General features: G+C 34.6%; 2 protein-coding genes across 4 annotated transcripts in view; one reads left to right on the top strand and one right to left on the bottom strand.

Annotated features, from left to right (window-relative positions):
* Positions 1-21,712, bottom strand: LOC149777515 (vacuolar ATPase assembly protein VMA12-like). Of its 2 annotated transcripts, none has more exons than XM_089942103.1 (6): positions 20,965-21,712; positions 15,335-15,411; positions 12,624-12,713; positions 11,186-11,216; positions 7,724-7,848; positions 1-4,569 (listed from the first exon to the last, which is right to left on the bottom strand). In XM_089942103.1, exons 1-6 carry the CDS (start codon positions 20,972-20,974, stop codon positions 4,492-4,494), a joined length of 411 nt encoding a protein of 136 aa, XP_089798229.1. In that variant the 5' UTR covers positions 20,975-21,712; the 3' UTR covers positions 1-4,491. The 2 variants fall into 2 exon arrangements, with proteins under 2 accessions (XP_089798229.1, XP_089798228.1); XM_089942102.1 differs by lacking the exon at positions 20,965-21,712 and adding an exon at positions 20,222-20,422.
* Positions 20,666-22,257, top strand: part of LOC149777514 (splicing factor, suppressor of white-apricot homolog) — a 60,506-nt gene continuing 58,914 nt past the window's right edge. The window contains exon 1 of one of the 2 annotated variants that reach the window (XM_089942100.1): positions 20,666-20,861. In XM_089942100.1, the coding sequence (XP_089798226.1) occupies positions 20,677-20,861 (185 nt within the window). In that variant the 5' untranslated portion in view covers positions 20,666-20,676. Of the gene's footprint in view, positions 20,908-22,257 lie in introns of both variants that reach the window. The other variant, XM_089942101.1, reaches the window with a different exon arrangement.

Here is a 22,257-nt window from a genome sequence, read left to right as displayed (position 1 = left end):
CAAGATACATTTAAAGTATATTATGTAGAATTGTTTGGATTTCATACCAACAAAAGTCATTTGTTTACAAAGCCATAAAAACTGATAACCACAAAAATAAATGTATACACAATAAATAAATATTGTTAAAATCAGAACATGCTGCGAAACCAAAGTGTAGAGAGCAGGCAATCTGGTGGCACAATTCTTCTAATAGCTACTGTGGAGTGATGGAAATTGAATATATTTAAGCTATCATCTTTATAAAGCTGCTTACTAACTGAAACCTTTATATATAAAAAATGATGCAGAGACCAAACTCAGATTGCAAGATAATCAAGGACCTTAACTAGTGCTTAAAACTGGTATATCCTGAAAGTTGCTGTTTTGAATATTCCGGACAGACTGCTATTTTTAATGCTGTCTATAACTCCAATAAACATTGTCATATAATTTTGGAAATTCGACCAATTCAAGGTCTTGTCAAGATAAAGCTACAAGCAAAATGTTTATGAAATCAAGCAACCTTTGGTAAAGTAATGCTTCAGAAAACATAGTTAGTTGGTCATTCAGGAACCATAACTCCTATAGATGAACGTGTGGAATGCTAGAAAGCAAACTCATTCAAACCACTTGTTAGTATAAAGATGCATGCTAAATTTGGTTCATATTCAACATTCCTTATTCAAGTTAACTGCAGACAAAAAAAAAGGAAAGAGAAAAGATGTCGACTCCATGAAATTGAACTCTTTTAAATTGTCATCAATTTAAATCTGCATGCAAAATTTACTTGAAATCCAAAAGTCTTGGTAAAGTAATGTGGCAGAAACAAAAGTCCTAATGATGTCATGCAATGCTGAATACTGAACTCATTCAAGGGCTGTCACTATATTGAGAAAGCTTGCCGGTAGCTTCTCATGGGTTGGTGGTTCTTTCCGGGGTTTTCCATCCACAATTTATACTGGCCGCTGTGTACAGCCTGTCTTGCAATGAAAAATGGTGTTAAACCCTATAACAATAACAACAACACTATAAAGCTACATGACAAATTTGGTTAAATCTAATAAACCTTGGTAATGTTATGATGCCAAAGTCAGGAGGAGAGGCAATAAAGGGGCCATAACTCTTTTAAATGAGGAAATGAAGAGATGAAAATTGGAACCTTTAGAGGTTTCATCATGATAAAGCCACAAATAATTTAGCAAAATCCAACAATTCCAACTAAAGTTATATAGTAGAAGTTAAAATATTGATGGATGGACATTACTAGGGGCTATGCTGGCTTTCTGGAGTACAGCATTAAATAAGACAACTATTCCAGGATTGGACTGCAAAACAATTTATCTTCAAAATTAATTGTCTTTTGCTTATGCATGCATGTGAGATACAAATTTTAGTACATAGAGCAACATTCACTCCCAATGATACAGTTAAATACAGCAAATGGTGCAAAAGAAATGCCACTTTCAAACACTTTAAAATTGGAGCTTAAAATTGTTAATGACAATCCTGTCACTGAGAAAAGTGATATCTTTCTGTCACCAGTTGCAGGAAAGACAAAAATGATTCTGAGTGTGGGTTATTTTCCCTATTTGCTCATAAACCAACTGAAAATAAACCATGTTATTTTGGACTGTAACGATCCTTACAGCTTAATGGTATGAAACACAGACTTGTACAATATATTACCCTAAGAAAACATGACAACCTCAAGAACAAAATGAGAAAAGATCAGAAGTTTCTTTGAACAAAGTTTTAGTCCCATTTTACAGAAGATGTAAGTAATTTTCATCATAACTACACTCAATAACAGCATGTAAAATGTACACCATTCAATAACAACATGTAAAATGTACACCATTCAATAACATGTATTCTGTATACCATTCAATAATAGCATGTATACTGTACACCATTCAATAATAGCATGTATACTGTACACCATTCAATAGCAGCATGTATACTGTACACCATTCAATAACAGCATGTATACTGTACATCATTCAATAGCAGCATGTATACTGTACACCATTCAATAGCAGCATGTATACTGTACACCATTTAAACAGCACATCATCTTTATACCATTCAATAACAGCATGTAATCTTTACACCATTCCATGACAGCATGTATACTTTACACCATTCCATAATAGTATTCAATATCAACGTGTACTATCTTTGTCAGCCTATTAGCTGATGCAGAGTCAAATTTGCAAAATTTGTAAAATTATTCAATCCATCATCCATATATAAGTCAATGCTGAGTATAAAATGAGGCCAGATCAATTCCTCGGCTTCGTCTTTTTCACTTGGTTCCATACAGCATTGCAAGATGAATTTTATCATATCTGCAACTCAGCAGATTTTCAGGTCAGCATCATTAAATGTTATTAAAAGTTCCTAATTCATTTCGCATGAAGTATTTTAAATGAACTGTATACTTTTATCTACATTCAATGATGCTGACCTGAAAATTATCTTAATGGCAGATAGGATAAAATTTGTGCTGCTGTGTGGAATGAAATTAATGTAACTTCTGGTTTCATGAATATTAATGGTATTACTGTATGCTATTTCAGATTACCAGCAACTGGGAAATTGTGTCACAACTTTATTTCTAGCTGTGCAAAATTATATTAGGATGACTAAGAGATTTATTTAATTGACTGAACTCACAATTATTTGAATCAGAATTAATTAGTTTCTATTCATTGTTATGCTTTGTACGTAAGTGTGTGCGTATTTTCTGTAAAACCATTGGTACTGGCATTGAGATCTTGATGTTATATTTTCTTTCTTGTTACAGCTGGGGAGACAATGCTAATAAGCTTATGCTTTCTGCTGAATCCCCCAAATCATAAGTTGATTGTTGCGTCTGACAAAGTTTCTCAAATAAATATGGTTTAAGCTAACAGGGAAATTGTATCACTGATGCTATTTCAGAGTACCAGCAACAGGCAAATTGTACCACTGATGCTAAAATGCCTTTTCTCCATTTTTCTTTTGAAATGTGAGAGAGGGAAGTATATGTATTCCACTGCATTTGTCTTCTTGCACCTTGTGATCAAAATAAAATATGCCCCGATATGAGAGAGATTTCAACCCTTCTTCATGCTATTTGGTACCTTACTGTTCCTGTTTGTCAAACAGAGAAAACAGTAATAAATAGGAAATGGAAACTATTAAAATACAGACCATACTCCAGTTTCAAAGTTTAAATATTCACAGTATTTACATCCACACAGACACTATTCAGTTTAAATCCCAAGAATGAACATGTACCATGCTAAGTTATTTTCTTTGCAAGTATAACAACTTCTCCATTCTCAACAAATAAGATTATCCTTTACAAGTATGTCTGCATACTCTTCCTGAAGGTTTGGCAGCATTTGGTTTTGATCTTGATCATGCTAGTTACTTTAAACTGCTGATAAGTCTGTCTGTAAGTACAAAAGGTGTCACTGCTTGAGAAACTTTCATGAATAAGCACCAGGCATTTCCTTTCATTACACTGTACTGCATTCACAATATCCTATGGGTGGCCTCGTTTCCTTATTGGTAACCTCATAAATTTGATCTGGTTTGCCTGATCTTGTTGTTAAACAGGCATGCTTAGATGAACTGGCCACAGCTCTAGCATATTTAATTAGCATGTAAATAACACTGCAAAGCCATGTGGTTCTTGGGTCAATGGATATTGTAACTAAAACTAAAGGAACTGTTTACTGATTGGTATCAAATGATAATGGAATATGGTATAGCCTTGTACACGAGTAAGATCACAATCGTCACATAACTAAATACTACAGATTACAATCATGCTGATCCATCTTCTCATATCAGGGCATATTTTATTTGATCGTGAGGTGCAAGAAGAAAAATGGGACGTAATATCTGTCGTCATGGTTATGCTTTCTGTTCTAATGCACATATATGAACGCAAATTTAAACAATGTATATTACTACTGCATGCTGCTTTAGCACAATTACATCTGATGTACATAAAATTAACACTGACAATCATGTAAATATGTCTGATGTACATAAAATTAACACTGACAATCATGTAAATATGTTAAAATCTTTCTCAGTGTTGGGTCCTACATTTGTTCATACATGATCTCTCCCAAAATGATAATTATTTCACACATTACTTCTTGTACTTTTGGAGAACAATTTTTTTTCTAATATACTTAAAATTACATAACATACAATTAAGTGATTTGAAGGACATAATCCATAAAGAGGTTGATTCAGAGCATAAGACAAAGCCCAGATTTTCTGGTCAGAAAGTATCGACCTGTAGACCGGCAAATATCACATATGGTGTACATTAAAAAACTGACATCTAGAGTCACTGAAATACTGACAATTTTAAACTATTTAAAAACTTAAAACAAGCATCAAATAGTTAAAATTAACTTTATAAATTTACAACTGTTTTCAAACTCAGATGAGTTACACTTGATGGTATGGGAGTTCAAACACCTCTTATTGACTTTGCAAATGCTATGAAAAGGACTTGATCAGGAAGTACATGTCAGCAATAAAGACAACTGTCGCCAGAATCAATCCCACAACCATTTGCTGGAAGAAAAGGAAACAATTAATGTTTTATAAAGGAATTTTATATGACGAACTATGGTTTTATCACCTGCGAACTAGAATAACATACATCAGCAAATGAATATAACTTCCAGAACAAGACCCAAATTATGGTAATCTTGCAAATGATGTTTTACCAGTAATAGTAAATTTAAGTTGATAGCTATGGTTTGTAATCTTGACAAAACTGTAAAAAAAACTAAAACACTCTTGGAAGTTTACCCAAAAAAATCAACCGTATTTACTTCTGTATCTTTGTAAAAACAGCTGAACCTGTCCTAACAGACACCTTTACCCAGCAGTCACCTGTTCACAATAACCATTCACCCCTCCCAATCCAATTTCTTATATAATTGTCCTTATGTAACAATCAACTGCTTTCCATAGTCAGTGGCCAGGTGTTTTCCTAAGAAAACAATAGTTTCTCCCTGCCTTAAGCAATCACTTGAGCATAATGACATTGACCATTCAGCCAATGCAAACTGAATATTTTGCTTTATGAGGAAGACACTTTTCTGACAAAGAAAAATCATTTGAATCAACATGTACCATTTCTTATATCACTTGTACTTGTATCTCCAGCCATGTTGACAGTGCAACTCAAAGGTGCCAATATGTCATATTCAATATTCAGGCAGTTTTTATCATTAGAAAAGACAGCTGAAACACAACTTATTTGCCAGATGGTGGCAAAAGTAGTTGTGTCATCGAAACTGAAATGGAAGTCATCTTTTTTTGCCAGTTATAGTTATATATATTCAGCTATTTGCCTGTGAATTAAACCTACCTCTGAAGAATAAGGTTCATCTTTAAGAAGAGATACAAGTTAGATTTGTTTTCATTAGGATCAGGGCTCTTTCAATATTCAAAACAAAATTAAAAAGGCAGGTGGAGTTTTGGTTGATGTGTCAATAGCCATATATAGCCTCTTTTTCATTTTCTGTTCATCACACAGGCTTCTGACATAAGCTGACAGTCTTTCTGATCTTGGCAAGTTGAGCAACTGACTAAGCTAGTTATTATCTTTAAAGCAGGTACAAACTAAGACCAGTGTACATTTTTAAGTCGATTATAGATATAGGATGGATTAAAAGTGACCAGGATATAGTAATCATGTGTGGAACATGAATTTTGTGTGTTTTTCTTTGATAGCTTTAAAGCTACATATGGTCTTAATATGAATTTCATTGTCTTAAATGGGATAATTCAGTGTGTAAAGTCCTTGTGTAAAAAGTTACAGTTTGGCAAATTGACACAGGTCAGACAATTTATTCCTTTCCATTTAGAAACTGTATTTGATAACAATAAAGGATGTAAAGACTATTACAATTTATTTTTTAAAAAGGGTGTTAAACCAACTAGTGAAAATAAATAGAATGAAATTTTCAATGTGAACACAGAATTATGGCATGACATATACTTGTTTTTAAAATAAGAAAACCAAAATTACAACATTTTCAATTCTGTGTTACTCACAGAATTTTACCACTGAATTCTCTGTATAAAATAAAATTATCAGTACACTGATAAATGTATGTTTTGGGAATGTAATGTGATAATCAAACTGTGGAATAAAGCGATCCTTTTGATTCAGAAGAAAGTGAATAAAGATGCCATATATTGGGAGATACAAGTAGAGATGGATTATATGAACAACCTTTTTATTTTTGCTTTCTTTTTGCTGTTGTAGGGTTTAATGCCATTTTTCAGCACACAATAGGCTATACATGGTGGCTAGTATTAATGGTGGAGGAAGAACCCGTGAAAATCCTGGAAAGAACCACCGACCCACGAGAAGCTACTGGCAAGCATTCTCACATACCCACATTGGCCGAATCGGTGACTCGAACCCACGCAGACAGAGGTGAGATGGCAGTGATCTGTAATGGTGCTTTCTTTTTGCCAAATATTACATCTATATATGTAACATAAAAGGGGATATGCCTAGATTAGATGGTTTAAAAGTTTTTCTTAAAGATCACTATATTCTGGAAAAAAATATTGCAATAAAATTTGAAAGGAAAGATTTGGGAACAGTGGGAATAATTATTCCACAGTAACTAGAATGATGTGCTTAACTAAAATACATGTTTAATAGCATCATGTTATCGTGTACAGTGTGTCACCAAGATGCTGTATATTTTTAATTGTCAAAAAAGAGATTGGGTAATACATGAATGTGTGCATGTGTGTGTATGTTTATTTAATTTTTTTATCCTACACTATATTTATTGTCACTAGGCTATGTCAGTTGTAAGGTGACTTCGGGATGGTACCCCAACCAAATGGTCAACCTATTACAGAGACAATAAAAAATTTTTTTATTTAAAAATGTTTCAAAAATTCTCAACATTATACTTGTTTTGTTCCATTTTGGTTGAAAGAACATACATGTTTTATGTGTGTATGGATGTGCTGAGACAATCAGGCCAAGTAGACTTCCTACGTCTTCTCAAATGCATGATCTATTTTACAACTTAAGATTCAAGTTGGTTGGGTGGGTAGGAATTCCTCCATTTGAACATCGACTTTTCTGAATAGTGGTATTTAATGAAGAAATAACAGGTAGGACTTGAAAATACTATTCAAAATGTTCATGCATTCAGAAGATTTTTCGAAATGATGTGTTTAGTATGCAATCCCTTAATTGCGCATTGTGCAAATAAGTTCTCTGAACCAACTTGGAGCAAAACAAAAGTCATTCTAATTGTGTATTATTACATACCCCAGTCCTGTAAATTTATAGCATTATAGTGCAACTTATCATAATGGTAACCTCCTGTAAGTAAAAGGTCTCAAATATAGCCAGGGTTGACTTGTCCCTTCTCTTTATTTCATTTACATATTCCATATTTCCTCCTTCAACCAAACAAATACTTTTCCATCCTGAAGGTGCCTTATACATTTTGGCTACAGTCTGAATATTATTCAAAAGCAGAGTGGGATTTATGCAAGTTCAGTCTGGTACATCTAAGAATAACCATGTAAGTTAATGAAAACGGATAAACAAGTCCATTCTTAGCGTGCAATAGGAAACTACTGACCCAGTAGTCACATTAAATGCCATATTAAATAAGTCAAATTAAATAGGTACAAAACATAATTAATGTAAGCAATATCATGAACTGAACCTGACCAGTAGAAATGTATCTCCCACAGATCCAAAAGCATACTCCGTGGCCTTGTATCCGAAGGCAAACGATCCCCCAACTGTCAAAACAAAGTTGATGATTGTTATCAGCTGCCTATTTAGTTCCTTATCTGTAAAAGAAATTGTTCAAAGGTGAGAAAAATCCTGAAATCAAAATAAGTAATCATAAAAATAAAGGTTGATTTAAAATGAATTACTTTCAAAAATTTAAATTCTTCTGCTTTTAATTATGGGTGAAGTGTCCACTGAATCAGTATAGAAGTATAACAAATTAACCAATTGTTCAGTTTTTTCATTTATACTTGTAATTAAAAGTACCTAATTTGTTCACACAAAGTATTTTAAATGCATTATGTACTTTAAGGTACATATAATGATGCTGACCTGAAAATGTATTGAGTTACAGAGAGGAGAAAATTGGCGATGCTGGTGGAATTAAATTATAGTAACTTCTGGTCATGAATATTAAAGGTATCACTGTATGCTATTTCAGATTACCAGCAACAAGGAAATTGAATAATTGATGCTATCATGCTTTTTCCAGTTTTTATTTTGAAGAGAGAGAGAGAGAGAGAGAGAGAGAGAGAGAGAGGCATATGTATTCCATATAATTTTTCTTCTTGCACCTTGTGATCAAAATAAAATATGGCCTAATATGAGAGAGAGAGAGAGAGATTTCATCTTTGTGCTATTTTGTACCTTGCTGCCCCTGTTTGGCTGAAGCATTTGTCAAATAGAGAAAACATTAATAAATTAAAACAGTAAAAATAAACTACTGAAATACATACCATATTCCTTGAAAGTTTTAAGATTTACAGTGTTTATATTCATATAGACTCCAGTTAGGTTAAATCCCAAGAATGACCATTTTGCATGCTCATTTACTTTGCAAGTACAATGGCTTCTCCATTCCCAACAAATAAGATTTTTAAAAAAGTGCATTTGCTCTTCCTTTACTTGGGTGGCAATTGTTTTCTTTACCTTTGCTCGTGCAAGTTCAAAAGATGTCACTATCTGAGAAATTCACAAGAGTAACCACCTGGCATTTCTTTTAATTATGCAGTACCAGATTCATGATACTCTATGGTTAGCCTAACTTTCCTTTTGGTAGCCTCCCTAATCTGATCTGGTGTAATGAATCTTGACCTCAAACAGGTGTTAGCTTGGAAAACCTGACTACCACTGTAACACATTTAATTAGCATGTAATTACTACTACAAAGCCATATACGGTTCTTAGACAATGGATGTGGAAACTACAACTAAACAGAATTACTTCCCCAGTGGTAGTAATTGATAATGGAATATAGTATTGCACTTGTACATGAGTAGGATCAAAATCATTAGGTAAGTAAACAATACAGACTACAATCGTCAAGACACCTCTTTCTCACTCTATCATACTGGGACATAAGTTTTATCTGATCATGAGGTTCAAGAAGAAAAATGTGATGGAATACCTGTCTTTGCCATGGTTATTTATCTTCTTACTTGTCAACTCTAATGCACGTAGATGTTATCAAATTTAAGCAACTTATATTACTAGTTCATGCTGCTTTATTGACATTACACTTGATATACATTCATTTTTAACAATGACGATCATGTAATTGCTATAAAATCTATCTCAATTTGGGGTCCTATATTCTTTTATACATGATCTCTTCCCCAAAATGAAATATATTTGATCACATTATTTTTTTGTACTTTTGGAAATTTTTTTGTTACATCCATATAAAAGTTGATTCAGAATATATGACCAAGCTCTGATTTTCTGGTCAAAAAGTATCAACTTTTAGACCGGCAAATATGGTAAGATAAAATGGGCAATAACTCTAAAATACTTTGAGCTTTAAAGTGATTTGTTGGTATGTGCATCTTCTGGTGATGAACGTAATATTTACTAAGTTTTCTGGCAATACATAAACAAGAATACAGTAGAACCTGTCTTGAAAGACCACCTCTTCTGCCAAAAAATAATGGTCTCTCAAGACAACTGGTCTCTCATAACAGGTCATAACATTATGTAATCATTAAATCTGTGCATAGAGATTATGGTCTCTCAAAGCAGTTGTCCCTTAAGACAGGTTTTACTGTACTATCTACTACACATTACACTTCTCCACCATATTTAACAGCCCACTACGTTAAATCAATGACATTTCTTTGCACCAGTCATTTTTCTTTTTTTCGTCAGTGACAATGACTTTGGACCATTAAAATCCAAAATTAAAGGGCTTCTTCCTTGCCCTAAGTGCATGCCATCCACAAAGTTTTGTCCATTTTAGTGACATAGGACTAATGTTATTGTGCAGAAACCATTTTATTCTTTCAGATTCAGACCTATGATCTCTTGGCTCCAAAGTTAGTTGGGTTCTTCCTTATAAGTGACAACTAGCCAATGAGCTTCGTAACTGCAGATTATGGAGAGCCCAAGTTATTGTGCAGAAACCATTTTTCAATTTTCAGTCAATGACCATGAGCTACATTTTGAACCTAAAACTGAGAAGGATTTTCTTTAAACCAAGCCATGCAAAATGTTTGGAAACTGTACAACGCATGTTCTGGTGAGGAAACACCTAATAGTATCCTTGCACTAAGAGTTCTTATGATATTTTGTCAGTAGGAAATTAAATAGATTATGAAGATAAAAGTAAATAGTTAATTCTGAAGTATAATATCCAAGTTGAAGTTTCTGAAATTATTAATGGAAAGAAATTAAATCCATTTACTTGCGAACTGGTGCATCTCAAAACATTTAGTACTGTATTTTGCATTCACCCTTAATTAGATAGACTATAAAATTATTATTTGTTTGATGCCGTGATGGCAGATTAGCATCATTTATTCAAATAAGGTTTTCATGCCAAAATGATTACAGTCAAGTTTGATCACAACTGCACCCCCCTCCCAGCAATCCACAAAGTCTGATCCTGGTATATGATGCTGAACTAATGTTACTGTGCAAAAACTGCATTCTTTCTTTCACAGTAGTATTTACCTTTATCAATGAGGCAGCAATAAAACAATTGCTAAATTTTTCAGAATGATAAAACCTTTAATACAAAAGTAAATATTTGACTTACAAGATTTTTTTCATTAGAAAGTACATAAAATAAAACAGTTAAACAGTCAAGTACTTAAAATATAGAATCAATTTTATATAAAGAACATTCTTTAAACTTCTCAACCAATTTCTGGCATGACATCATGATAAACCTGCTTGATTTTACTGACATAAAAATATGTCTTGCAGTTTTGACTTCAATACATTTGAATAAGCAAGAAAATCCAAATTTCTGATAGGATGGATGACGATGATCATGAAATAGTAAAATTACTGATTGCACAATGGCTTTGAATTCAAAAGGAAAAAAATCTCTAAAAATCTGCAGACTCAACATAAAATTATCACCAAAAAGAGAAAATGCTGATGTTTGCTACTTACAATCATTTCCAACAGCAACAAAATCATTTGTCTGCAAGAAAATAAATCATGAAATATTAAACTGATTTAAATTAAATATGCTACGTACAAAAAGTGAAAGAAATTTAACAATTTGCATAGGAATATGCAAAGGAACTCATTTTTAACAAGGTTTAATTTTATTGTTAAATTATTTGTGGTATTTTCTGAGTATTTGCTCTATTATAACAAATTAGATCAACCAGTCCATTCAAGTTTAGTTATAAATGAAACCCATTATAATAAATGAAATAAACTAGTCCATTCAGATTTGGTTATAAATAAGTTCTATTATAATAAATGAAATCAACTCATCCATTCAGGTTTGGTTTTGAATGAACTCTATTACAAAAATCAAATCAACTAGTCCATTCAGTTTTGATTTTAAATGAACTCTTATAATAAATGAAATCAACTAGTCCATTTAGATTTGTTTATAGCTTTCACTGTGATTATCAACTTCATGGGTATAATGTCAATAAATGTATTTTCACAGACGTCAATTTCTGTGTTTTAGGGGAAAATGACAAATTTTGTTAGCACTTAAACCTGTGAATTGGGGAAGATACAATCCCTTTGCTTTCATAGAAAGATCACTGCTCATTCAGTCTTGAAATTTGTGGTCTAATGCCGCACTGAGATCCCAAAAAATTGGTACCTCAAGAAAATTAAAAATAATTCACCGTATCAGTTTTAAGAACATGTAAACATCAGGAGCATATCAACTTCAAGAACATGTCAACATCGGGGGCATATCAACTGAAGAATACATCAACTTCAGAGACATATCAACTTTCAGAACATGTCAACATCGGGGGCATATCAACTTCAAGAACATGTCAACATCAGGAACGTATCAACTGAATAATACATCAACTTCAGAGACATATCAACTTTAGGAACATGTCAACATCAGGGGCATATCAACTTCAAGGATATATTAACTTTGCAGGATATATCAGCTTCAATGATATATAAACTTTTGGGATATGTCAACTTTCAAGGATACATCTAGTTGTATAGACAATATTTTTTATTATGTTGATGATAGGATACCTTTCTATCTGGTTCTCCCACGTGAAAATACCCGTGCTAAATTTCCAAAGAAATCTAACTGATGCAAATTTCAAAGATCCCATTACAGATCATCTCAAAGAGCACAGGATCCAGGGAAAACACTGCATATTGTGACTTATATCAGTAACCTGCAAAATGCAAAGAAGCTTGCACTTTTGGAGGAAAGAGCTCTAGACTGAATCATGCCGACACAGACACTAACACAGATACACATACACTAACACTGACAAACACAGACACACATACACAGACACTAACACAGACACACATACACAAACACAAGATCATCAGAAATTGATATCAGATGTTATTTCACTTGTCAATAAGAATATGCTCTGATTACCTTTGACTGCACATTTCGGACCATTTTTCTGTACTCCCTGTTTTCTTGCTGTGCTTGTAGTCTTTTAATTCGAGCTTCAAGTATTGGATTCTATATATTAAAAAACAAAACAAAAAAAACACCATTAAAGTAACTATTATGGTATTTATGGTGTATATAAATGCACACACAAATGTAAACAGCATTGACACGTATCAGCATAATGCAATGGCCAGTTCTAGTCCACTCCATTCCTTTGGCTTAGACCAAGATCTGAAAGCAGTTTGTGATGCCAAATCTCTGAGTGGGGGCAATATACATGGAAGAATATATGGTACAGTGGTCACTCACTGTAAGGTGACTCACAATAACAGTCCATTTTATCTTATGTGTTTGGACATGAAAACATGAATATTAAAAAACCTCTTACAACATATCCCTATTACAACATACGGACTATGCTTTAGTAGCAATAGGAATTAATTTCTTACCAACAGATAATTCATTTCATATGTGTTAAAATATGTTTTCCTGTATTGTACTGGCATATATTTGTAAGATTTGAAAGGTTTTACTAATAACTGAACATGTCACATTGTGCAACATTTTACACATTTCATTGATGAAATGAAATCATTATCTCATTGGGAATTGGAATCATATTTCATTGTGAACAGGAATCATGAAGGAAAGATTTGGTTTGGTATGGCATTTTTATAGCACATCAACATGAGTAGTTTATTTAGTGCCAAGGGTAATTGGAGTCAAGTTCCTTGCCCAAGGAATCATCATGGTAGCTGACCTGGGCTGATCCAATGGTATGATTAGAACCTGCACCCTTCAGCCACAAGTACCTACAGAGTCCTTAAAATGAAGAAAAAAGCATGTGAATCTAATCAGGACATCTAAATATGCATATAAACTAGCATGCAAAATTGAATTGTCTGTCATTGCTTAATTGTGCTGACACTGCTTTCATCCCAAAATAATGGCCTATGTCCAAAAGAAGAAACAAAAATGGGTAAAAATCTGAATATTTTCTGTAATGACACCCAAATCTAATCAGATAATATATGAATAAATACAAATATGCCCATCAAATTTCAATTCTCTCTAGCATTTTTGTACTTAATATTGCTGATAAGCCTTTTGCCCAAAAAGTCTAAGCCCCAAAAGTTTAAAAAAAAATGTGTAAAAAACAAAAAAATTTAATGGCCTCAAAGTCTAAACAGGCCATCTACACATAAATACAAGTATGAGTGCTAAATTTCATTTGTGTATCTCAAGTCGAATTTGATTAATCCTCACTGCAAGGATTCTGTTTAAAAACAACAACAGGAAACGGGAGTGATGTAAATGACACATAATATGCCTGCTTTAATCTGGGCCTTTGAGCTAAAAACAAGACTTTTATAATAAGGTGTGGACCTGGGTAAAGTTTATGAACATATCTGTCAGAATAAAACAGCGCCAGCCTGGATAAGGAAATAAGACACTGACCTACTGTATTACTTGCTGCAACCTTGACCTTATGACAACATGCAAGACACAGGTCAATGAAAAACTTTCACCAAACCTTCACACAGCTATTACCATTGCTGCTGGCAGAAAAGTGACAACTATGCCTCACATTTCACTGAGTTGAACTCAACAAAAGGGGCTACGTTCTGATGCCCCTACATATCACTAAAACCTTTCTACATTACGAGACTGGATGTACGTCATGAATATTTTCATTCTATAAAGATATCGTTTCTCATAAAGTTGCTTACATAAAATAAACAACCCATGGATTGTATGAACACATATATTATGTTCATTTATTTGGTTGTCAGCTTATTGTTGTACTTTTAACTTTTTTTTATCTGTGCTTCAAGATCTGAATCCTGGGGAAAAGATGTAATATAATTATTACAGAACCTGGATAAAACAATACATTTTTCAATGCAGAAATATTGACAATTACAACAGAAAGATGACATCTGAGGACTGAAATAAACATAAAACTTGATAAAAAAATATGACAGATCGACAGACAAGGTTGCATCATATCAACATGATAAACAGAGGTAGAATCAAAACTGTCACAGTGGTCACCCCTATATAACTGCAAATGTGCATTAAGGTCATACACTTCATGTCTCACTAATACATAAATTACAACATACCGACCTGTCTAAAATCATCACCTGTTCATAAATGTCAGTATGGACATGTTCTTGGATGACCTTTATAGACAGGTAGGTGGGTAGTTGTGTAAGTTGCCTGTAAAATCCTGAAGCTTGGCAGCTAGCTTGCTTGTAAAATCCTGAAGCTAGGCAGCTAGCTTGCTTGTAAAATCCTGAAGCTTGGCAGCTAGCTGGCTTTAAAAATCCTTAAGCTAGGCAGCCAGCTTGCTTGTAAAATCCTGAAGCTAGGCAGCTAGCTTGCTTGTAAAATCCTGAAGCTTGGCAGCCAGCTTGTTTTTAAAATCCTGAAGCTTGACAGCCAGCTTGCTTGTAAAATCCTGAAGCTAGGCAGCTAGCTTGCTATTATTTTGTAAAGATGAATATCATCATGATTCATGTAGTAAATATTGTGTAAATTCAAGGCCAAATCTATGGCAATTTGTGTCCAGGAGAATTAAATATATCCAGAGAGCTTTCCGCAGACTGAATATTGAATAACATTGGACATGACCACTTGAAGTCTCAGAAGTCACATTTGCAAAATAGGGAAAGGTTTTTACGTACTCTTGGATGACATTTAATTTCTGGAATGTGTAGATCACTTCCTTCCAGCATTTCATGAAGGTAAACCTTTGGTTGGTCTGAAATTAAAATTGAAAAGAAATTAAAGTGATTCATGGAAATTTGTACAAGAGAACTTATATTTTTCAAGCTAGATGGAAATAATGCATGCTTATTCAATATTCACACATATGCCCCCTAAAAATGTCAAGAACTCACCTGATAAAATGAAACCAAGGCTAATTACTTATCCACTGTGTACCTCATTTGGAAAGGCTATTCACACTGTGTACCTGATATGTGGAAAGTTATTCCCATTATAAATGGTACACCTTATTTCCAAGACTATTCACACCATGTGAGATGTCACGGAAATGCTTTATCATGCATATTTGGACACACATTTTTTTTATATCTGGGACACACAAAATCACTTCGGCGAGAGTCCTCCATACACACATAATAGGTGGGTGGCAAACTTCAAAGACTTGCCAGTCCTGCTTCAGCCACCTGCTTAGTGAGAAAATTTACTGATCAGTTAGTTTTGCTGATATTTACAACAACAGAATTCAGTGGTTGAAAGACCCCTTGATGTACGTGTTGTCTTTATAAGAGTACATCAAAAGAACACAACAAAATAACTGGGCAGCAAGTTCAAAGACTTTGACTGGTGGCAGGGTGGAAAAATGTGCTGATATTTACAATGACAGAATTCAGTGGCTGAAAGAATCCCTGATGTATATGTTGCCATTATAAGAGTACATCAGAAGAACACGATGCAATAGCTGGGTGGCAAGTTCATCAAAGGCTTTGACTGGCAGCTGGGTGGGAAAATATACTGATATTTACAGTGATTAAATTCAAAGGCAGAAAGACCCAGAGATGTAAGTGTTTGTGTGTGTGATTTGGATTTTTAATGTGGCTTTAACATTTTTTCAGTCATATTGCTAAGATGTCTGCCATGTGGCAGTTTATAGTGATTTCTAGCACTGGGGCATCATGCCGCAGGCATGTAGCATGATGTCCCACCCAGTCACATTATCCTGACACCAGGTCGACCAGTCCTAACACTAAACTCTTAATGCTGAGCACCAAGTGATGCAGCTGTTAGTACCATTTTTGTAAGTCTTTGGTATGACTCTACCGGGGATCAAACTAACGACCTCCCGCATCTGAGGCAGAGGATCTAACCATTAGGCCACCAGAGTGGTTGACCCAGAGATGTACTTGTGTTCATTTATAAGAGTACATCAAATAAACAACTTTATCTTTCATAATTGTGTTCATTTCTAAGTGTAGCAGTATAATCAGTGCACATGACCTTGGAATCAAGACATGTTGAGACTTAGACAAAATGACATTCACAAATTTGGATAGTATTTTGAAGTAAAACAGTAATGAGATTCAGAAGAGAGCTAAAGTTGCTAGAACTGAAAGTTCAGATGAGACAGTAGTCAAGTGTTAGAAAAATGTGATGCCTAGCTTAGTGCTTGAAATAAGACCTTATTTGGATTGACAAAACTGAGTCTCACTCTGGTGGACAAACAAGAGCTATGTCAATGTTAAAAAGAATGTAGAAATTAAACTCAATGGCAACCAATAGTTCTTCTAATTTGCATAGTTTTCTGGCAGGGGACTACAACTTTTGCTGGTGGGACTCCTATTTTTACCAAAATGGGAGTCCTGGACTCCTAGTTTTAAAATCCAAGCAAGACCTCCGCATGTACCCGATATGTGGAAAGTTATTCCCACGTTATGCAGGGTACCTGATTTCTAAAAGAATATTGTGTAGCAGTATAAATGGAGAAAATGACTCATGTGTAGCAATACAATCAGAGAAAATATCTTGTAGAGCAGTATAATCAGAGAAAACAAAAATGCATTTACCTCTGATCAAGATATTACCCAAAAGTTTATACCTCGTCCTGCATACTTTCAGAAGAACCTCATGCAGAAATAGAGAAATATTCTTTCATAATGCTTATTACCCGAGCTGACTGTAAGACTGATTAATAGCACCAAAAGAGAAATATTTGGTCATGATGCTTATCCACTTCAATATACTTAAAACTACTTTTCCAAATGGTATTACAAAGTAGTGAAAGATCAGCACAATTTCTGAATGCATCTCTCTCAACAAAGTGTACCAGCCAAACTCAAAGGAAATCTGGGAGATCAGTTACATGTGTTACCAACTTGAAATAAAGTTATTACTGTTAGTAGTAGTAGTAGTAATAGTATCACTACAAACGTGAGTGTAATCCAGAATCTAAACTTGATGCAAGATCTTTCAGAATATTTGGACTTTGCTTGTGGTGCAGATGGTCTTTGCTACAATAACTACACAGATTAGCTGTGTGAAAAGTCTCTACAGAAGTTGATACTCTGCTACCAAATTAAAAGCTGTAATTCAAATATATATATATATATATATATATATATATATATATATATATATATTTTTTTACATAATATACATACATACAAAGAAGAAGATGAAAGGCCTTCTTTTACATGTAGTCAAATTTTATGCTAACAATAGAGTAACAAAATTAAATGTTACACAAATATTAGAAAGTCCATAGGCCATAAAAGAAATGCATTTTCTGATCTAAAAATATTGCATGAATATATAATCTTCACTGTGCAAGTGAGTGGTCTAAAGCCTTTACAGATCACCGACATCTCACCTCTGTCCATGGGGTATTCAAGTCCCCCACTCGGCCAATGTGGGTATGTGAGAAAGCTTGCCAGTGGCTTCCCATGGGTTGGTGTTTCTTCTCTGGGTTCTTCTGCTTCCATATATACTGTAACTGGCCACCAAATATAGTCTATCATGTGCTGAAAAATGGCATTAAGTCCACAACAACAACAAAACAAAAAGAAAATGCTTCATCCTTGACTTAATATATCAACAAAATTTATATTCTGGTTCTATGTGAAATAAGTGCTTTTTTCAATCTTCTTTTGCATGCATTTTAAATAAGCAATTTCCAGGAATCCATGTCAGCAGCAAAGCATTAGCGACAGAAGCTTACTACAAGCCTTGTAAGTACAATCTTACACCAGAGCATAAAGGCAATGACTGTATACCTCACAAGTATGATCCTATGGTAAACCAGTCTGTATATAGGTTTATTTCAAACTTGATGAGTACAGTCCCATTGAAAACCATTCTTGATGGAAGCTGGCTATAAGCCCCATGAGTACAGTCCTACAGAAAACGATTCCTGGTAAAGGCTTGCTATAAGCCCCATGAGTACAGTCCTACAGAAAACCATTCCTTGTAAGAGCTTGCTATAAGCCCCATGAGTACAGTCCTACAGAAAACCGTTCTTGATGGAAGCTTGCTATAAGCTCCATGAGTACAGTCCTACAGAAAACCATTCCTGGTAAGGGCTTGCTATAAGGCCCATGAGTACAGTCCTACAGAAAACCATTCCTGGTAAGGGCTTGCGATAAGCCCCATGAGTACAATCCTACTGAAAACAATTCCTGGTAAGGGCTTGCAATGAGCATCATGAGTACAGTCCTACAGAAAACGATTCCTGATAGAGGCTTGCTATAAGCCCCATGAAAATAGTCCTTCAGAAAACCATTCTTGATGGAAGCTTGCTATAAGCTCCATGAGTACAGTCCTACAGAAAATGATTCCTGGTAGAGGCTTGCTATGAGCCCCATGAGTACAGTCCTACAGAAAACGATTCCTGATAAAGGCTTGCTATAAGCCCCAAGAGTACAGTCTTACAGAAAATGATTCCTGATAGAGGCTTGCTATAAGCTCCATGAGTAAAGTCCTACAGAAAATGATTCCTGATAGAAGCTTGCTATAAGTTCATTGAGTACAATCCTAAATGAAACCATTCCTGATGGAGGCTTGCTGTAAGCCCTACGAGTACAGTCCTACAGAAAACCATTCCTGGTACAGCCTTGCTATAAGCCCCATGAGTACAGTCCTACAGAAAACGATTCCTGGTAGAGGCTTGCTATATGCCCCACGAGTCCAGTCCTACAGAAAACCATTCCTGACAGATGCTTGCTATAAGCCCCATGAGTACAATCCTATAGGAAACCATTCCTGATAGAGGCTTGCTATAAGCCCCATGAGTACAATCCTACAGGAAACCATTCCTGACAGACGCTTACTATAAGCCCCATGAGTACAATCCTATAGGAAACCATTCCTGATAGAGGCTTGCTATAAGCCTCATGAGTACAATCCTACAGAAAACCATTCCTGATATTGGCTTGCTATAAGCCCCATGAGTATGGTCTTACAGAAAACCATTCCTACAAAGAACAACAAGTATGTCACCTAATTTTATTTTTATTCTACCCATTGAAAATTATGTAAAGTTTGCAAATTTAAAGTTCATCCTTATTCCACTAAAAGCTTGATATCTGAATATCGATTTTATTATACTGACTCTTATATAGTATAATAACACTTTTGTACTGCAGTATAAATGGAGAAAATGACTCATGTGTAACCAAAGATCACAAAAGTTATTTAAAGTCAGCATTATATTTTGTTTTAGAACTATTAAATTCAGTAAACTATAAAGTGACAACAAAGTTCTATATTTATAACGGCATTAATCAAACAGGTTTTACAAACTGATGGATGTGTGAACTCACTATTACTGTTTACAACTAAATTAAGAATGTACTGATTAAACAAGGTATTAAATAGACGGTGACAATATGATGCTCAATTAATGTGACATTAATCAGTTTTTCTTTTCAACATGGGGAGGATTCACTTTTTCCTTCATTCTTAAAATCAGTTACAAGAGCCCCTGAAATGGGTTAGGTGGTATTAGTAGACAGATATTTCCGACAATGCTTATGCATTATCATTAGAGACGTTAGTTAGATCAGGGTCCGTACCTGTTGAACACCGAATATCATTTATTTCTTTATGAAGAATTTTAACATCTTTTACTTTGATAGTTTTCACATCCGCTGACTTTGTATATTCTAGAATAGTCTTTTTTACATCGTCTCGGAGGCAACCACAAGAAAGGGCTTCATTTATGAAGCTCAAAAGGCTTGGTGTAAGTACTACTTCCACCTCGGCGAACTCCATCGTATCGGAAATGATGCGGGACATAAATTTTTCGAATAGGGGTGTAGAGATTTTGTATAATTTGAGAATGTCCAGCATAATTAATTCACTTCAGAGAATCATGCATCAAAGAATGCAGAATATATAAATATGATAAAAGGAAGGGAATTTCTCTTTAACCATGAGGAAGAGGATTTAACAAACATTGGGAAATATGAAGCGGAAATTGTTGCCAATGGACTACCCCTCCAGTACAATGAGTAAGACCGGAAACAAGATGGCGAGTCAATGGATGTACCAGGCGAAGAGCAACGAGACTGTTGATGACAAATACACAAAAGAAGAACTTTTTGTTTTTGGATATGCATGCAAGCTATTTAGAGATGACGAAAAGGCACGCGCTATCGACGAAGGAAGCCATCTCATACCATGGATGGGTGACAACAGCTTGCTGATTGACAGGTCGGTTGAACCCGCATCATGGCGTGGAATCTGTCGATTTTCAAAGGTGTAAATTTTCGCGGTCTCGTGATTTATTACTAAACTTTTAAGTTTGTACAGGTACCTGAAGACATATCCTGGTTTTTGAACTTAAACTAGGAAAACAGACGCAGGTTGTTCCTGTGAAAGAATGCGATAGACCGCAGCTCAACATTTTCAAGATGGCGGTGTTGTTGGGCGAGTTGCATCCCTTTCCAAGCTATCTTGGTGGACCAAGAAAGACTGATGTGATCGTCGAATGAACTATATATAATAATATATGTCTTTTGTGTGATGTTTCTTTTGTTGTTTGGCAAGGCTTAGCTTTTGCCAGACAAAGTTTCTTTCAGATGGAAGCGACAAGCAGACTTGATGAAGGTGCTTTGCAGAGGAAATGGTAATTGGTATGAACATGGGCGGGACTCTTTACTCAGATACAACCAAAATGTAATAAAATACAAATCAGATAAACCTAAATACAATCCAAATGCAACCAGATATGATAATTGTCAAATATGAAATTTTTCTTTATAACCTCAGTACATGGGTCAGCTTATACCAACAAGTAGGTAGTCCATACTGAAGTTTTATGCTGTGTTAAACTCCCATCATTTCTAACATATCGGGTGCTCGCTAGTAGTTAATAAATTTATTTCGACTGACCTTGGTTTGCGGATAGAAACTAAAATCCCTTTTCTTTCGACCTATGGCGTCAAATCCTTCAGAACACAAACTTTTTGTTAATAATAACTGTCAGAAAAGAACACGTATGTATACATCTATTTTTAAATTTCTGTTGCATGCATGGAAAGCATCACCCCAACGCAAGAACAATTGCTGGAAACCTGGCAATGAGTGCATCACATGGAACCGACTAATGCTTGGGATGGAATTGCAGTTAGGTGTGGCAATCATGGCAGAATTTTGAGAGACAGAGACAGATGTGTTGGAAATTCAAGATCTTGAGAACGCTAAATTTTTTATAAAAAAGTCAAAGTATAAGCAGCAGTAAAAATATGCTAAATAGTAATAATACATACATACTGTTTGTTATTATTATTGTTATTAATAGCATTACAGTTTTGATTTGTTTGTAAATTTATTTATCGTTTTCTAGATCTTGAATTTTCTACGTTTCTATCTCTGTCTTTTAAAATTCTGCCGTGACAGCCAGATCTAACCGCAGTTCTGTCCCAAGCATTAGTCAGTTCCATGTGATATACTCCTTGCAAGGTTTCCAGCAGTTGTTCTTGCCTTGGGGTGATGCTGCTTTCCATGCAGAACACCATGTAGATACTATTAACCAACACAGGAGTGTTCTACATTTACTGAAAATAGGGAGTATAAAAGATATTTACATGATACACAATGGTTGACA

This window comes from Sinohyriopsis cumingii, chromosome 18 (genome assembly GCF_028554795.1).
Source record: "Sinohyriopsis cumingii isolate HCF-2022 chromosome 18, ASM2855479v2, whole genome shotgun sequence".
Lineage (NCBI taxonomy): Eukaryota > Metazoa > Mollusca > Bivalvia > Unionida > Unionidae > Sinohyriopsis > Sinohyriopsis cumingii.
This window is presented reverse-complemented; position numbering and strand designations above follow the sequence as displayed.